At 41.1% G+C, this 17,949-nt stretch overlaps 1 protein-coding gene across 10 annotated transcripts in view; it reads left to right on the forward strand.

Moving 5' to 3' along the window:
• Window positions 1–17,949, forward strand: part of heatr5a (HEAT repeat containing 5a) — a 114,798-nt gene that overhangs the window by 51,548 nt on the left and 45,301 nt on the right. For all 10 annotated transcript variants that reach the window (XR_007382313.1, XM_048974913.1, XM_048974905.1 and 7 more), the window contains exons 14-16: window positions 2,296–2,395; window positions 15,169–15,278; window positions 17,588–17,751. Coding sequence is in view for 9 of the 10 variants with exons in the window: in XM_048974913.1 (XP_048830870.1) it covers window positions 2,296–2,395; window positions 15,169–15,278; window positions 17,588–17,751 (374 nt within the window). In the remaining variant the exon portion in view is untranslated. The remainder of the gene's footprint in view (window positions 1–2,295; window positions 2,396–15,168; window positions 15,279–17,587; window positions 17,752–17,949) is intronic.

A 17,949-nucleotide genomic window follows, 5' to 3' on the forward strand; every position in this document is an offset into this window, starting at 1 on the left:
TGTCTGTGAAGGGCAGCCACCCGTAACAGTGCCTTTGGTGCTGGAGGGTTAAGGACCTTGCTCAAGGAGCCGCAGACGTGCTGATGCTGGGTTTGAACCGGGCACGTTGTGATTACAGGCACACAGGCTTAGCCCACTGTGCCACACGCTGCCCCAATACTGTTTATTATATAATTCTTATATAATTATGTGAATTATTCATGTTTTTGGATTAAAACCTTTTATTTATAACTGTATGGGAAAAAATTGTTTTGTTACATGTCCGGCTTTCCGAGCACTACAAAATCGTGGTTGGCAATGAAAATACAGCTCTCCTGAACGTGTGGTGGAAAATGCAATTAAAAGCACTTACAGTGAAGAACATAAGTATTTGAAAACCCTGTGATTTTGCAAGTTCTCCCACTTAGAAATCATGGAGGGGTCTAAAATTCACATTGTAGGTGCATTCCCACTGTGAGAGACAGCATTTAAAAAAACATCAGGAAATCAAATTCTATGGTTTTTAAGGAATTTATTTGTATTGCACTGCTGCACATAAGTATTTGAACACCTGAGAAAATTAGTGTTAATATTTGGTACAGAAGCCTTTGTTTGCAATTACAGAGGTCAAACGTTTCCTGTAGTTCTTGACCAGGTTTGCACACACTGCAACAGGGATTTTGGCCCACTCCTCCACACAGATCTTCTCTAGATCTGTCAGGTTTCGGGACTGTTGCTGAGCAACACGGAGTTTCAGTTCCCTCCAAATATTTTCTATTGGATTTAGGTCTGGAGACTGGCAGGCCACTCCAGACCCTTGATATGCTTTTTACAGAGCCACTCCTTGGTTATCTTGGCTGTGTGCTTTGGGTCATTGTCAGGCTGGAAGACCCAGCCACGACCCATCTTCAATGCTCTGACTGAGGGAAGGAAGTTGTTGCTCAAAATCTCACAATACATGGCCCCATTCATCCTCTCCTTAATATAGTGCAGTCATCCTGTCCCCTTCGCAGAAAAGCACTCCCAACGCATGATGTTTCCACCCCTGCGCTTCACAGTAGGGATGGTGTTCTTGGGATGCAACTCCTCCTTCTTTTTCCTCCAAACAAGGCGTTCAAATATTTAAGTGCAGAATACTTAAGTGTCATTTATTTACGGCATGCCCATGGGTCAGTCCATGTCAAATCAACCAGGGGCTCCATGGGCAGGGGCTCCAGGGGCTCCTCGAAATGACCTCTGGTCCCACCCTGGCCAGCTCATGAAAATGTTTTGCCTCCGCCATTGGCTCTGAGTAATACATAGGTTACACTTCATTTATTGCACATTCTACTAGTATGAAATTGTGCACAATCTTTCACAACCAATTAGGTAGATTCCTGTATTTCTTTGAATGTCTTAATGTTCACGTCTTAAAATGTCATTTACAGTATATTATTTTTATTCTTTATGGGGTTGATTCTCCCATTCTCTTAAGATAAAAAGTGAGTAGCTACACACTTTCCTCGCTTAAGTCTATTTTCCTATGGACTTAAGTAGGGGGTTTATGTACACTTAGGCTAGATACACACTACAGGCAGAGAAACACCAAAAAACACCATGGAGGTCAGTCCGTGCCAAATCAACCAATGTCCAGAAACGTTCCATGGGCATCTTTCCTGATTTTGATGAAAACTTGGTATTTTGATCCTTATAGAGAACACTGAAAATTCCCGAAGTTTTATTGAAAAATTCTGATGCAGTTATGGCCCTTTCAAATTTGGATGCCACGCCCCTTCTTTGCATTTGCGAATCGCGCATATAATTTGTAAGGGTTTTCAGGAGACCATATCTTCATTTCTAAGCATGCTAGAGAGTTGAATATTGCTCTCCTGGCATATTTTTCCCTGCTACACAGTGAAACACTTACATAATAACATGATCTTTTTAAAGTCTGATTTAACCAAAAAAATAGAAATATGGCTGCTATGGCCAATGGAGAGGCAAGGTTTCAGTCTAGCGTGGCCACGGTCAGCCCTTGCCACCCCTCAGAACTGCATATGCTCAGAGTGTTCAGGTAAACACAAATTTATTAGCTTTCACATTTCCAGGTGAACTGTCCTGTGATTTTAGAAATTGTACAGGTTGGTGAATGTGGGAGGAGTATGGATTAGATGGGCGGAGCAAGTGAAGGGGCCTTCTGGGGAATATATTGTTGTCATTTCCAACGCCTCTTTTCTGGTTTCCTTTTTGTAGGAAGCATCTTAGTCTGTGATCAGATATGTACATTTCTGTAGGTAGTGCCTTACAAAGTGCCCCCTTGTATTTATCTCTCAACAGCCATGAAGAGCTTCTTCCTTCACTGCAGGGACCTAATGAATGATGAGGTCATTGGTCGCCTCCTTGCCCCCTTGACCTGTGCTATTGCTCTGCTGACTCAGTGAGTTCTAACAGTGGCAAAAATGTGCAATTGAACTGAATGTAACTTCCATAAGCTTAAATTGAAACAAAGTACCAAACACAATGCAATATTGTTTTTAAATAATGTTTACTACTTCAATATGATGTTATTGTATTTCCTGGACTTTTGGGAATACATATGATTTTTTTGAAAAATAATTAATGCATTAATAATTATCAATAATTAGTAAGTAGAATTATTATTAATACTTAATAATTATAATAAAATTCTGATTCAATCCGCCAGTGCTATACCCACATATCCCTATTGGCAAATTTTACTAAAATCACTCCCATCCCCACCCTGATTCATAGGTTTAACACTGGCACCCATCACTTTGATCAGCATATTATTAATGTTACATCATTATTAGTTACCTCTTGTTTCTTTACTTAGCGGCCCAGTGACAGTCTAGGGTCCCCAGAGAAGTTAGTCTGCCCTTCTCTTAGTAGCTTTTGGAGATATGTATAATGCATTAGTTTTTACATGAAGGGAATCCTTAACAGTCTTTCAAATTAACTAGTTTATGGTGTTTTTTTTAAACATCTTCTCTAGAAACTGTTGAAGGTTCCCTCAGAAATATTTGGGAAAATAAAAGGTAGCATGTACAACTGTAAATACAAACCAGTTCTAGCAACAAAATAAAACAAATATCGCATATTACAATATTTTAAACCTGTGAGCTGTTTGATAATATTGTAAAAAGAAAACAAAAAAAGTACTATTATGCCTCCATCAAATACTTTGTGTGATGCTTACTGAATAGTTTAGCTGTGAATTCTGGTGTTTAGTCTGTATGTCATGACCAAATCTGTCGTGTTGTTTATAACCAGGAAGCAATTTTACTATTATTTTAGCACACAATATAATATATATTGATATAAGCAATATTGTGTTTGACATTCTAGATGTCAGTTACCATCACCAAAGCAGCCCCAGACCATCACATTGCCTCCACTGTGCTTGACAGAGGTCATCAAACACTCGTGTCTTTTCATTTGATCTGCGTGTCACAAACGTTGTTATTTGTGATCCGAACACCTCAAATTTAGAATTATCTATCCATAGCATTTGTTTCCAACCTTCCTCTGTCCAGTTTCTGTGTTAATTTGCCCATCTCATTATTTTTATTTGCAATTCTGCCTAGAAGGCCAGCATCACGGAGTTGCCTCTTCACTGTTGACGTTGAGACTGATCTGTAAATTAAATAGTGGTACTATTTAATGAAGCTGCCAGTTGAAGACCTAAGAGGCATCAGTTTCTCAAAGTACACACACTAATATATTTATTATCTCGTTCAGTTGTACACTGTGGCCTCCCTCTTCTCTTTCTGTTGTGGTTAGAACCAGTTTGTGCTGTTCTGTGAAGACAATAGTATGCAGCATTGTAAAAGATTTTCAGTTTCCTACGAATATAAGAAATTTACAAATGAGAGGAGGCCATTCAGCCCATCAAGCTCGTTTGGGGAGAACTTAACTAATAGCTCAGAGCTGTTAAAATCTTATCTAGCTCTGATTTAAAGGTTTTAGCTTGCGCTACACTAGCAGGGAGACTGTTCCATGCTCTAACTACACGCTGTGTAAAGAAGTGCTTCCTCAGATGCATTTTAAAATGTTCTCCCGCTAATTTCCATTTATGGCCAAGAGTTCTAGTATTTAAACTAATATTGAAATAGCCATTTGGCTGAACAGCATCCAGACCTATTAGAATCTTATATATGTCCTCCCTTAGTCTCCTTTGCTCTAGTCTAAACAGATTCAGCTCAGCTAACCTCTCCTCATAAGACATTCCTCTAAGACCAGGAATCATTCTTGCCGCCCTACGTTGCACCCTTTCCAAAGCAGAAATGTCCTTCTTAAGGTATGGTAACCAAACCTGCACACAATATCCTAGGTGGGGTCCAAGGAATTATATAATTGTAGCATCACTTCCCTTGTCTTAAGCTCCACATACCTATAGATGTAACCTAACATCTAGATGTGGCCTTTTTCAGCTTCCCCACACTGGCGAGAGTGTGGGGAAAGCTGAAAAGACATCAAACATCAAAGGCCTTCTGGAACTCTAAGTAGATCACATCGTAGGCCTTTTTGTGATCAATTTCTCTTGTAGCTTCATCAAAGAACTCAAGAATATTAGTTAATCCTCTCCTAAATCCAAGTTGGCTATCCCTCAGATTGTTATTTGAATCCAGGTAACCTACCATTTTCTCTTGGATTATAGCTTCTATTATTTTTCCACTAATGCTAGTCAAACTGATTGGCCTATAGTTTGTTGGATTACTTCTATCCCTTTTTTGAATATGGGTGTTATATTAGCACACTTCCAATCAGAAGGAACCACACCAGCAGATAATGATTTCTGGAATAGTAAAGGTTTTTCTAATAATATCTCTCATCTCTTTTAAAAGTATAGACAAGATGCCATCAAGCCCCTGTTATTTGTTTATTTTGAGCTTAGCTAGGCTTAGTACCATGTCAGCCTCAGTTATACATATTTTGGTCATAGACGACGCTGTATTCATACTAAATGGTGGTAAGTTACTCGTGTTCTCTACTGTGAACACTCGTGTAAAATAATCATTAAACTCATTTACTATATCAATTTAATTTTCAATTATAAGGCTCTTACTGTCCTGCAAATTAGTAATGTCAGCTTTTAGAGCTCTTTTGGAGTTAAAATATTGAAAGAAACTTTTAATGTCATCCCTAGCCTTAAATGCAATCTTTCTTTCTATATTCCTCTTGGAGTATCTAATGCCATTTTTTAACTTGACCTGTTAGATACTCGTACTTTATTTTGAAATCATTAGGCATTTTCCATTTGTGGAACAGAGCCCTTTTCCTCCTGACTTTATACTTCATTTCCTTTGTAAACTACCTTGGTCGTAGTTTCCTAGATTTAGTTTTGCTGGAAACAGGTATGAAGTCCTCTTGCACTTGCAAGAATGAGCTTTTAAAAAAATCCTATACCTCTTCAACCGTTTTGCTATTTAACTCCATCCAGTTTATAGTTTCTAGTTTCAGTTAACCTTCCTAACATTGTATATTTTTGTTTTGGACTTTGCTTTTCGGACACTTGTCGTAATGTTGCAATTTCTTGCATGGAATGGCCTTCATTTTTCAGAAACGGAATAGACTGATGAGTTTGAGAAGAAAGTTCTTTGTTTCTGACTATTTTGAGCTTTTAACCAATATTTTTAATTGCTAGTGCTCCAGATACTCAACTAGTCCAAAGTAGGCAGTTTTATTACTTCTTTAGTCAGCACAACATTTTTCATGTGGCCTCGTGCCCGTAGCTTCCGGGATAGGCTCTGGACTCCCCACGACCCAGCAGGATAAGCGGTTTGGACAATGTATGGATGGAATTTTCATGTGCATAATTGCAAAAGGGTTGTCTCATGATCAACCAACTTTTTACAATGATAAACTTGCATTAGCAAACACATCATTCCACTGGAACACAAGACTAATTGTTGCTGATAATGGGCCTTAGTACAGCCATGTAGATATTTGATTAAAAAACAGCAGTTTCCGACTATGATAGTCATTTACAACATTTAACAATGTCTATGCAGTATTGCTGATTAATCTGATGTCATTTTAATGGACAAAATTCTCTTCAAAAGCAAGGAAAGGAAGTGATCCTTAAGTTTTGATTGGTAGTGTGTATTGTGCCCACAATGTTTGTGGCTCCTCCAGGGTTCCATTTATATCATTAATGTATATTATATTTCTTGCTGTTATGTCATGAAAAATGTTGGTCATAATGCAAATGAGAAATTAATAGAATATGCATTTTTACACATGTAAAAAAATTAGGGCTGTCAAATGATTAAAATTTTTAATCAAATTAATCAAAGCCTAAAAATTAATTAATTGTGATTAATCGCAACTCTAAATATATCATGTGTGTAAAAATCGGGACAGATAGTGGTTTTTAACACACTTGTTTGTTTTATTTATTATTAATTGTGAGTACAAGCAGTACAAGCAGAACAGGGCTTCAAATAATTGTGAGGGATTGTTACTGAATGTTTTCCACCCGTTTGAATCTAGCCTACACTAGGCACATTGTTTTATCCATATACATTTTCAAGTTCACAGAACATAGGCCTACTTCAACAGGCAAACAGAAAAAAACTCCAATCATCCTTTTGGGTAAGGTAGATTAGTGCAAAAAAATATGAACAGCGGTGTTTTATTGTTTAAATCACATTCAACCATAGAACAAGCTCTAAACACACGGTCCTCTGGTCTACTCATCCTTCAGCCAGTTGCTGAGACAAACCAACTTGTCCACGTTCTCTGAGTGCAGAGCAGACCTCTTCTTGTTCACAATGTGCCCTGCTACAGAGAACAGCCTCTCACAGGGCACTGTGGAGGCAGGAGTGGCCAGGTATCTGCGAGCAAGGCGGGCCAGCTGGCTGTGGGCTCCTGCATGAGCTGCCCACCACTGTAAGGGACAGTCCTCTAAGGCAGTGCAGGGCTCTGCTCTGTAGCGCTGTATGGCTCTGTCCTGCTGTACCTCCTCCTCTGACTCAGAGTCAGAGTCCATCTGCAGCAGGCTCAGCCTCTTCTTGGCTGGACCTTCTTCTGCAGTGTGTGATCCTCTAGGAGAGTCTTCATGTAGCATGCCTGCCAGTGTGGTCCACACTGCTTCTCTGTCAGTCTTGGGCACACTGTGCAGGTCTTTAAAACGTGGGTCCAGTGCAGTTGCAATCTGGAGCCATGCATAGTTGGTATGTGCCTGGCGGGAAGCGAGGTCATCCTTAAACGTCTCTTTAAACCTCACCACATATGCAGGGTCCTCATCAGTTACTTCCATGACACGCCGCAGGTGGCAGAAGGCAGGTACAGAGCAGGAGACGTAGGCCTCTCCTCCCAGCAGTTCAGTCACATATCTGCAGTGGAATACACACACACACACACACACAGATAAGACAGCAAATTTAAAAAGCTTATTTTAATACTAGGTAATATTAATAAAATATTTGATTTCATTTATTTTTTAAATAAGACGTTTTCATAATAACAAAACTGATTTAAGATGCATGTTTGATACATTTAATCTAAGCCTACAATAATGGTCACAATGACAGGCTCACCTGCAGGGCTCTAGAAGTGTCTCCAGTCTCTGGAGTTTGTCCCACTCTGGAGGCGTCAGGAGGACAAGTTTATGCTTCTGTTTATCCAGAGTCGCGGTTACTGCAGTTTGGTTGCGGATCAAGCGCTTCGCCATCTCCAGCGTGGAGTTCCAGCGCGTAGGCACGTCCTGGGCCAGCGGCCCCTGCTTGCGCCCCAGTGACACCTGCTCTGCGTTCAGCTCTGCTGTGTTTGCTGGACTGTGCTTGAAATGGCCAACAATTTTGCGGCATTTGGCCAGTGCAGTGACAAAGCCACTGTCTGTGAGGCTCACTGTGATGCATCTCTGTAGAATGTGCGCGGTACACGGCATGTGATTGAATGGCATGATGCGAGCTGCGGCGATCATATAGCGCGCACTGTCCGTGCCTACTGTTGTCACCTTCTCCTCAATGCTCCAATTGCGAGCAACAGTCTGGAACTGCTCTGCACAAGCCTCCGCAAAGTGACGCTCTTCCGTTTTCATTATAGTCAGCGCAAAGGATGTCAGACCCCAGGCTTCAGTGATTAAATGCGCAGTAACTCCCAGGTAATTGTCATTACTCACTGTTGTCCAGTGGTCTCCTGTCAGAGCCACGCATTCCGTGTGAACTAAAGCCTCTTCTTTTTTCTTTTTCTCTGTTTCATACAGTTCGTGGATTCGAATAGTTATTGTGCTTCTCGCTGGGGGCTTGTAGGACGCGTCCTGAGATGCAACCTTTAAAACATCCGCGAAACCCTTGTCCTCCACAATGCTTAGCGGTCTACAGTCCTTTGCTATCCATTTAGCTATATTGTCGGTCAGTTTGTCCAAAGAAGACTTACTGAGTGGCCTGCGTTCACTCAGAGTGGTCTGACGCAGGCCGGGTGAAGCTGCTGCCCCGACAAACGCGTGTTTGGCATTAAGGTGGTATTTTAAGCTCGAATATGAACGGTGAAATTGAAACTCTTTACTGCAGTGAGTGCAAATTACAACGTGTTTGTTTATTGTCCCGTCTGTGTTCTTCTTGTATTTAAATTCCCCATCCAGAAGGCCATCCTGTTCCTGCTTCTCCATTTTCAGTGGCGCGGTAAACAAAACAATTGGAATTATGGGAGTGACTCATCTGCGCTTATAGTTAAATATTCTAACGTAATTAATTCCAAAATTTAATTATCGCAATTAACGCGTTAATTTCGACAGCCCTAAAAAAAATATGAATACTGTCAACTCTTCCACATTACAGAGGTCAGGGGTGCAGGCCTTCCGTGATCTAGAAAAACCACGTAAAATTTTTTGCTCCCCTTGGCAAGCAAAGTGAGTATGTGAGCAGAGCACAGCAAAAAGCTAAGAAAAACACGAGATACATAATATCTCACAGTGATCTTTGTAAGAGGCTGCTGTAAACACACATAGCATCCTCCAAAATTTCCATTGAATGTTTTAGGTCAGCCTCGCGAGGCCTATCGAAACTGCAATTGGGAAAGTTTTCCAGAGGTATACTGTACTTAAGTAGATTCTTTTTTTCCACTAATCTTCACCGGGCAAGCTTGGCAAGTTTCACTTCCAACAAGTTCCCTTTAGCTGTGTTCAAGGTACCCACAAACAGCCTATTTTCAAAATAATAAAAACAAAATTCTTATGTATCCTTATTGTATTGCACTGTAACTTACAGTGCCATATTCAAACCTGTGTTGAGTGAATTTAGGTTGCATTTTGTAAGATGAATAAATTTTAATGTGTAGTACTTTTGATACTTAAGTAATTTTAAACCCAGGTATTTATTCCTTTTACTTAAGTACTATTTTACTGAGTGACTTTCACTCGAGTAATGTTTTAGTATGGTATCTTTACTTTTACTTAAGTTTGAACATTGAGTCACGATGCAGAAGGATCAACTGTAATATAAGTTAGGGTTAATGCACGACAAGCCATGCATTATTTGTTTTAAATGCATGGCTTTGGGGCAGAAGAACAGCCTGGCTTGGAGTGCATTAACCCACTTATATCATGGTCACCACACATTTGCCTTGCGTATTTAGACTTAAAGAGATTATATTCATGTTTATAAACCCAAAATGTATTTATTAGTAGAACTAATATGGTACAGTGTTTCCTTTTGGGCAACATTTCAAAATATCGAAATAGTGTTGCTTTTTAAAATACCATATACCAAATTACTAAATACCAAATTTGGATGGGATAAAAATTAGATATCTCGCTAACCAACTACTATTCATAATTTTAGCTTATATATAACCCAGTCCCCTCCTGTGGACCTGCCACTTGCAGGGTTAACCATGGGGGTCCACTGCATTATACATTAGGTGCCGGTCAACCTCAGGGGCCTCAGAAGACCGTTTGTTGGGCACCAAAACCGCGTTATACGGACATGGAATGTTACCTCTGGTGGAAAAGGAGCCTGAGCTGGTGCGGGAGGTGCAGTCGTGGCCAAAAGTTTTAAGAATGACACAAGTGTTGGTTTTCACAAAGTCTGCTCTCTCGGTTTTTATGGTAGCAATTTGCATATACTCCACAATGTTTTGAAGAGTGACCAGATGAATTACAATTAATTGCAAAGTCATGAAAATAAACTTAATCCCAAAAACCCATTTCCACTGCATTTCAACCCTGCCAAAAAAGGACATGCTGACATAATTGCTGACAGTGATTCTCTCATTAACACAGGTAGTAGTGATGACGAGGACATGGCTTGAGATCCCTCTATCATGCTGATTGAGCAAGAATAGCAGACTGGATGCTTTAAAAAGAGGGTGTTGCTCCTATTAATCATTGTTCTTCCTCTGTTAACCATGGTTACCTGCAAGAAAATATGTGCAGTCATCATTGCTTTGCACAAAAAGGGCTTCATAGGCAAAGATGTTGCTGCTAGTAGGATTGCACCTAAATCAACAATTTATTGGATCATTAAGAACTTCCAGGAAAGAGGTTCGATGATACTGACACCAATACATACAGTAAACTGGTTAAATTTGTAGACGACACCAAGGTGGGTGGTGTAGCAGATACTAAACTAGTAGCACAGAGGCTACAGCAGGATCTTGATTTAATTAGCGACTGGGCTGATACCTGGCAGATGAAATTTAACATAGATAAATGCAAGATAATCCTTGCAGGGAGCAGAAATAAAAAGTACAGATATTTTATGGGTTCCACGGAAATAGAGGTAGCTGATTATGAGAAAGACCTCGGTGTGTTGATGGTGATGTTTCCATGTCTTGTTCTCGCCGGTGTGGGCAAGCTGAAAAAGGCCAATAGGATGTTAGGTTACATCTCTAGGTGTGTGGAGTTTAAGTCAAGGGAGGTGATGCTACGATTATATAATTCCTTGGTAAGACCCCACCTAGAATATTGTGTGCAGGTTTGGTCACCATACCTTAAGAAGGACATTGCTGCCTTGGAAAGAGTGCAATGTAGGGCGAGGGGAATGATTCCTGGTCTTAGAGGAATGTCTTATGAGGAGAGGTTAGCAGAGCTGAATCTGTTCAGCCTGGTGCAAAGGAAATTAAGGGGGGATATGTATAAGTTTCTAATAGGTCTGGATGCTATTCTGCCAATGGCTACTTCAATATTAGTTTAAGTACTAGAACTTGTGGCCATAGGTGGAAATTAGCAGGAGAACATTTTAAACTGAATTTGAGAAAACACTTCTTTACACAGCGTGTAGTTGAAGTATGGAATAATCTTCCTGTTCAAGTAGTGCAGGCTAAAGCCCTGGATTCCTTTAAATCAGAGCTAGATAAGATTTTAACAACTCTGAGCTATTAGTTTAGTTTTCCCCAAACGAGCTTGATGGGCCGAATGTCTTCCTCTCGTTTGTAAATTTCTTATGTTCTTATGTTCAACTGTTCTGAAGAAGGCTTCAGGGCGCCCAAGAAAGTACAGCAAGCGCCAGGACCATCTCCTAAAGTTGATTCAGCTGCGGGATCAGGGCATCACCAGTGCAGAGCTTGCTCAGGAATGGCAACAGACAGTTGTGAGTGCATCTGCAGGCACTGTATGATGCAAAGACTTTTGGAGGATGGCCTGGTGACAAGATGGACAGCAAAGAAGCCACTTCCCTCCAAGAAACACATCAAGGACTGACTGATATTCTGCAAACGGTACAAGGATTGGACTGCCGAGGACTGGGGTAAAGTCATTTTCTCTGCTGAATCCACTTTCTGGACCATCCGAAAAAAAGACACAAAAAGGTGAGCGCTGCCACCAATCCTGTGTCTTGCCAACAGTAAAGCATCCTGAGACCATTCATTTGTGGATTTGCTTCTTACCCAAGGGAGTGGGCTCACTCACAATTTTGCCATGAATAAAGAATGGTACCAAAACATCCTCCAAGAGCAATTTCTCCCAACCATTCAAGAACAGTTTTGTGATGAAGAATGCCTTTTCCAGCATGATGGAGCACCATGCCATAAGGCAAAAGTGATAACTAAGTGACTCGGGGAAACAAAACATTGACATTCTGGGTCCATGGCCAGGAAACTCCCCAGACCTTAATCCCATTGAGAACTTGTGGTTAATCCTCAAGAGGCGGGTGGACAAACAAAAACCCACAAATACTGACAAACTCCAAGCATTGATTATGCAAGAATGGGTTACCGTCAGTCAGGATTTGGCCCAGAAGTTGATTGACAGCATGCCAGGGTGAATTGCAGAGGTCTTGAAAAAGAAAGGCCAACACTGCAAATATTGGCTCCTTGCATAATTGTCAATAAAAATCTTTGACACATATGAAATGCTTGTAATTATACTCCTGAATACCATATAAACATTTGACAAAAGATCTACAAAACACTGAAGCAGCAAACCTTGTGAAGACCAATACTTTTGTTATTCTCAAAACTTTTGGCCACAACTGTAGAGAGATACCATCTAGATATAGTCAAGATCACCTCAATGCACAATGTGGGCTATGGATGCAAACTCCTGGAAAGGGGTTGAACTCTATTCCACAGTGGAATTCGCCATGGTGAGAGGTGTTGGGCAAGTGTAGGTGAACTCATAGTTCCCCAGATTGGCAACTGCTGATTCACCCCAGTGAACAAGACAGTTGCCTGTCTTCAATTTTAAGTCAGGAGACATGAAGTTGTGTCTCTTGGAGACCTTGGTTGGGGTGCTAGAAGGTGCATCCTCTATGGGCTCTCCTGGGGGATTCTGTTGTTCTACTAGGGAGTTTTAATGCTCACTTGGGTAACGACAATGAAACCATTGTCGTTACCCAAGTGACTAAGCAGTTTACAGCAGGGATGGATCGCTGTTGACCTCAAATGAGGATTTAGTTAGGTGGTAAGGAGTACTTTGAAGACCTCCTCCCACTGACATGCCTTTCTTTGAATAAGCAGAGTTGGAAGACTCACACTAGGGCTAAGGTCACAAAAGTAGTCAAAAAACTCTTCAGTGGTAAGGCTTCTGGGGTGGATGAGATTCCCCCTGAGTTCCTGAAAGCTCTTGATGTTGTTGGACTGTCTTGTATGACACACCTCTTCAACATTGTGTGGAGGTTGGGGATAGTGCCTTTGGATTAGTGATGTGTCGGTCGCGAACGAAGCGGCTCTTGGAATCGGCTCTTCGAAGTGAACGATCGGAGCCGGCTCCTGCCTGTGAGCCAGAGTCAGAGCCGCTTTTTTATTTCTTTTTTTTCCATCCGCAAGGATTGGTCAACTACACGATGCGTGTCTGCTCTGAGCAGGGGGGGACGGTGCTACGAGGTGCGTTCGACTTGGGCTTTAAGTCTTAAGTCGTCTTGCTCTCATGAGGTTTTTGTACCATGTGACATGGTCACGGATGGTGACGTTTTGCAGCGTCGGCTGAAGTCGGACAAAAAATATCTAACCATCATGCATTGCGTTGGGACTAGAATGCACTGCTTTCCAGCGATGCAAATCGACTGTGTGAAGTCGAACGCACCCATAGACAAATACAGTAATCACACCCACAGAGAGAGAAACGGGAAGGAAGGAGATGTGCGCGACAAAATGGGTGACTGCAGGAAACGGAGTAAAATTTGGATAAATTTCAATTGCATTGATAATACTAAGGCAGAGTGTAGAGCTTGCAAGGTTAAAATCTCATATTGAACAGGTTCTACAAATAACCTGCATTGGCACATGAGAACTGTACATCCATCAGTGCAGTGGGAAGAAAAAAGACAAGCAAGCGAACCTGCTACTAATGAAAGTGACAGTTTGTGTACTGCAACTGTTGAAAGTGCCAGTTTGTCAATGTCTACACCGTCATCCAGTACAGCACCACAACCACCTAGACCTACAACCTAGAGCTCTATGAGACAGTTTGTGCAAACAGAACACAACTGATGAGGAATTGGCCAAAATGATTGCATGTGATTTCCAACCATAGTAATTCATTTCACTAATAATTTTACATTATTTCTGGTAATAAATTCATTTAAGCACCAAAAATAATCTGATGAGCCACTTGGGAGCCGAAAGAGCCGGCTCTTTTAAGCGAGCCGAGCCATAAGAACCGGCTCTCTCAAAAGAACCGGAATTCCCATCACTACTTTGGATTGGCAGACTATGGTGGTTGTCTGAAATTTTAAGGAATGGGACTGGAGGATGTGTTTAAACTTCAGGGGGATCACACTCCTCGGCTTCTCTGGGATGGTCTGTCTTGGAGTATTGGAGAAGAGGGCTCGTCCATTGGTTGAACCACAGATTCAGAAGGAACAATGTGGATTCTGTCCTACTCATGGAATGCTGGACTGGCTCTGCATTATCACAAGGATCCTGGAGGGTTCATGGGAGTTTGCCCAGCATGTGGTTTTTGGATTTGGGAATGTCGTGTCCCTCAGGGGGTCCTGTGGGGGGTGCTTTGCGAGTTTTGGATGCAGGGTCTGTTGTTACGGGCCATTAGGTCCCTGTATAACTGGAGTGAGAGTTTGGTTCACATTTGCTAGCATTAAGTCAGACTTGTTCCTCGGAGGTGCTGAACTCCACCAAGGCTGTCCTTTGTCACCGATTCTGTTCATAACAATTATCAACAGAATTTCTAGGCACAGCCAAGAAGTGGAGGGTGGCTGGTGTATGATTAATATATGAATGGACTACAATTTACTTTTTCTTTGAATTTCCTTTGAGTAACTTTAATTATAATTAAAGAGTATAATTGCGAATTGATTTACTGTTGTGATTCATCTGACTGAGACTACATTTGCAGTTATAGAAAATTAATCATCACCCTTCTGACCAATCAGATTTGAGAATTCAGCAGTGCCTTGGCATAAATAACATTATAAGACACGGACATACATAAGAAAATATAGGTAATCACCTGAATGTTGGGGATAGATGACGTACACTGGCATGTAAGTGACTGGCGCACTAAATAAATAGGTGCATTTTGAGAGTTTAGGCCAATTAATTGTGGCAATTCCTCACATGCAAGATAATTGGCTATATATTCCCAGTAACTGGCAGCACCAACTTTCACAGATCAGCAGTCAATGATGAACGTGAAGAGGAAAAAAAAATGTAGTATTTATTCATTCTCGTGTTCCAGCTAATATGGAGAGATATTAAAATATTTTCACACAGCCTGTCTAATTTTGGCACTTCATGTAACAAAATCTATTGTGATGTGATGTTGATTGTCCTGTTCTTGTCTTATTCCAGGCTCCCAGCTCTGATTAAGTGCTATGGTACCCAAGTAAAGAATGCCTCAGTTATGTTCAGACTGAGGATCTATGAGGTCCTGTCTCTTTTGCCTCCTAAAAGCTATGAAGGTAAGAGGTGGCTGTGTGTCCTTCACTTAAAGCTGCTATGTTTAGTGGGATGCTTCAATTCAGGGCACATGGGAGGGGTATACCCTGGATGGGATGCTGGTCCATCACAGCACACATGCATACACCTTTACATATTTCAGAGAGACTGGTTTTCTTCATTCTTTCATTACCTTTGGACTCTGTAGGGAAACCCACATGCCGCAGGGAGAGCAGAGTGGACTCTGCATTTAGGCCATGTGATCCCGTATGTGTTAAGTGACAGTGTTGCCTGCTGAACCACCATACCATTATGGTCTAGCACGGGAGTGGGCAGTCTTATCTGCAAGGGCCAGTGTGTGCACGGGTTTTTGCTGTTACTCCCTAAGTAGATTCCTAATTAAAGGACTAACCTGACTCTCACCTGGGTTGGAACAGTTGACTTAAAGGTTATCCCAAAAACCTGGATACACGCCGACCCTTTCCAGATAAAATTGCCCACCCCTGGTCTAGCATCATTCTGCATTTTCACTGCTAAATTATCACAGATGTTTATGTTATAGGTGCAGTTAGTACCAGAAAGAAGCCACGACTCTGGGTAGAGTTTCATCTTCTGTGTTTGCCAGAAGCTTCTGCTGTAAAACCACCAGCTTTTCATTAGATTTTCCTGACCAGATCCCTGGGGGTCTCCTTGATTGCTATCCTCTCTGTTCTTTTATTACTCTATAATTCAAGAAAGGGATCTAAATGAAAAATGATCATGACATAGAGTGTAACAAGTATAAAAAGTATCATGATAAATTAACAGTGGGTCTGTTTCAGACAGCATTTCAGTGTATCCCCTTTTCCTTAAAGTGATTACGTGGCAGAAAGTTAGCGGGTCATTTGCTGAGTCAAAGCAGAAGCTTGACTTCAGCTTTAAAGCTGCTTTTCTGTTGCACAGGCCTACATCTCCTGTTTTTCTAAATACATTTTGCATGGTTATAGCTTGCATGAGGGTTCGGAGATAAGCATTAATTTACTGTGTTTATATGCACATATTTAACAAGCATTTTTAAAATCTTGCGTTCATTACCTACACATATTAAATCATTGTGTTTTATTGAAAAAGACAGGTTCAAAAATACAGAAAAGGGGGCTTTTCACTAGCTTGTCCTAAATTAGGTATGGCTGTTTAATTTTTTTCAGCTGTCTTTACGACTGTCAGCCAAAAATTCATTTGGATTCGGGCATTAAGTTAGCCTCAGTGGCAGAGAGATTAGACAGCCTGACTGCGTTGGCACTGTCAAGAAATATAATCATTCTCAAGTTGAAACAGACCGTATCAAAATCATGTGGATAGATTGAACCCTTTTTAAAAAGTTACATTTTGCTCCAGAATACCTAGGGCTGGTTTTTAGTTTTTTGCTTCATTGTGATCAGATTACCTTTCATTAGCATTTAACTGTATCTTGCTTCCCACACAAAATTCTTTATGCACTTTCCAGCTTCATAGTTTTTGCACATGCCTTTCTATTTAATTCAGGTCTCATCATTTCCATGAAATGCCCTTCACAACGGAATTGACGAAAACCAGAAACCTCATCCTCTTAAGTACAGTGTAATGCACATTGGGCCTAATATGTGAAGTATTTTTCTTTTATTAAGTGAATAATTAAACAGTGTATCAATTTAGTAAAGTTCTTGAGCTAAAAGTTTGCTTGCATGCATAAGCTATAATTCACTAGCTGCTAAAATGTTTAACCTTTTACAATTTTTAACTGGTGTGTCATGTGAACCTAGTATAGGGCTAGGATGTTGGTAATAAAGTGAGTAAAAATTATTTGCCTTTCCAGCTTTAACCGAATCCCAGTTTGCAGACATGGTGCTTTGGCTTTTGGAAAACCATGTAAACACTGGGTTAAGACTTCTGTCATGGTCTGAATGTGTTGAACCTGTTTGGACACTAAGGAGCATCTTTAATGTCTGATTGGCTGTAGCAGTGCACATCTGGGGTTTAAGCAACAGTGGGTTTGCTCAAATTCTCACCTTGGTTGGAATTTACAAATATATGGGTATGACTAAAGTTTGCTCAGCACATTTATTAGAAGAATAAGAGCTTAGAGGTACTATACACTGTTATTTCATGTTGTTTCATGTGTTTTTTATATGCTTTGTTATGGCTGATTCCTCCTGTTTGCTCCCACTGTCCCCCTCGCCCTGTCCTGCCTGGGACAGGCTCCATGCTGCCCTGTAACCCTGCTAGATTTGCGGTTGATGGATGGACAGACAGCTTTCATTGGTGCCCTGTCTTCCTGGCTGCATGTGTCACTGACTTTCTGCTCCATTCTCAGAGAGCTTTGGCATTTTGATGAAGCAGCTGCTGAGTGACCTGACCGGCTTAGAGAGCCCAGAGTGCACAGGGCTGACGCTGCTGCTGTCATTCTGTCACACCAGTGACGCACCCCTGCTGGGCCTGGCCACGTCTGACACTGACCATCTCTTCATAGAGGAGCAGGTGTTTCTTGGCTGATCCTCACTCGCTCACCACCTATCTGCCATGATACGCTCTCTCAGGCAGTTTATAAATGTGGAAGATATATAACTAGTACCAGATGATTTCTCCCCCATGGATATTTTTCCATGAGATACAATGTCGAAATGGGCTCTGTCAGTTTCAGTTCATCATGCAGAAGATGCTGGAAATACACCACGA

This window comes from Brienomyrus brachyistius, chromosome 14, assembly GCF_023856365.1.
Source record: "Brienomyrus brachyistius isolate T26 chromosome 14, BBRACH_0.4, whole genome shotgun sequence".
In the NCBI taxonomy this organism is placed as follows: Eukaryota; Metazoa; Chordata; class Actinopteri; order Osteoglossiformes; family Mormyridae; genus Brienomyrus; species Brienomyrus brachyistius.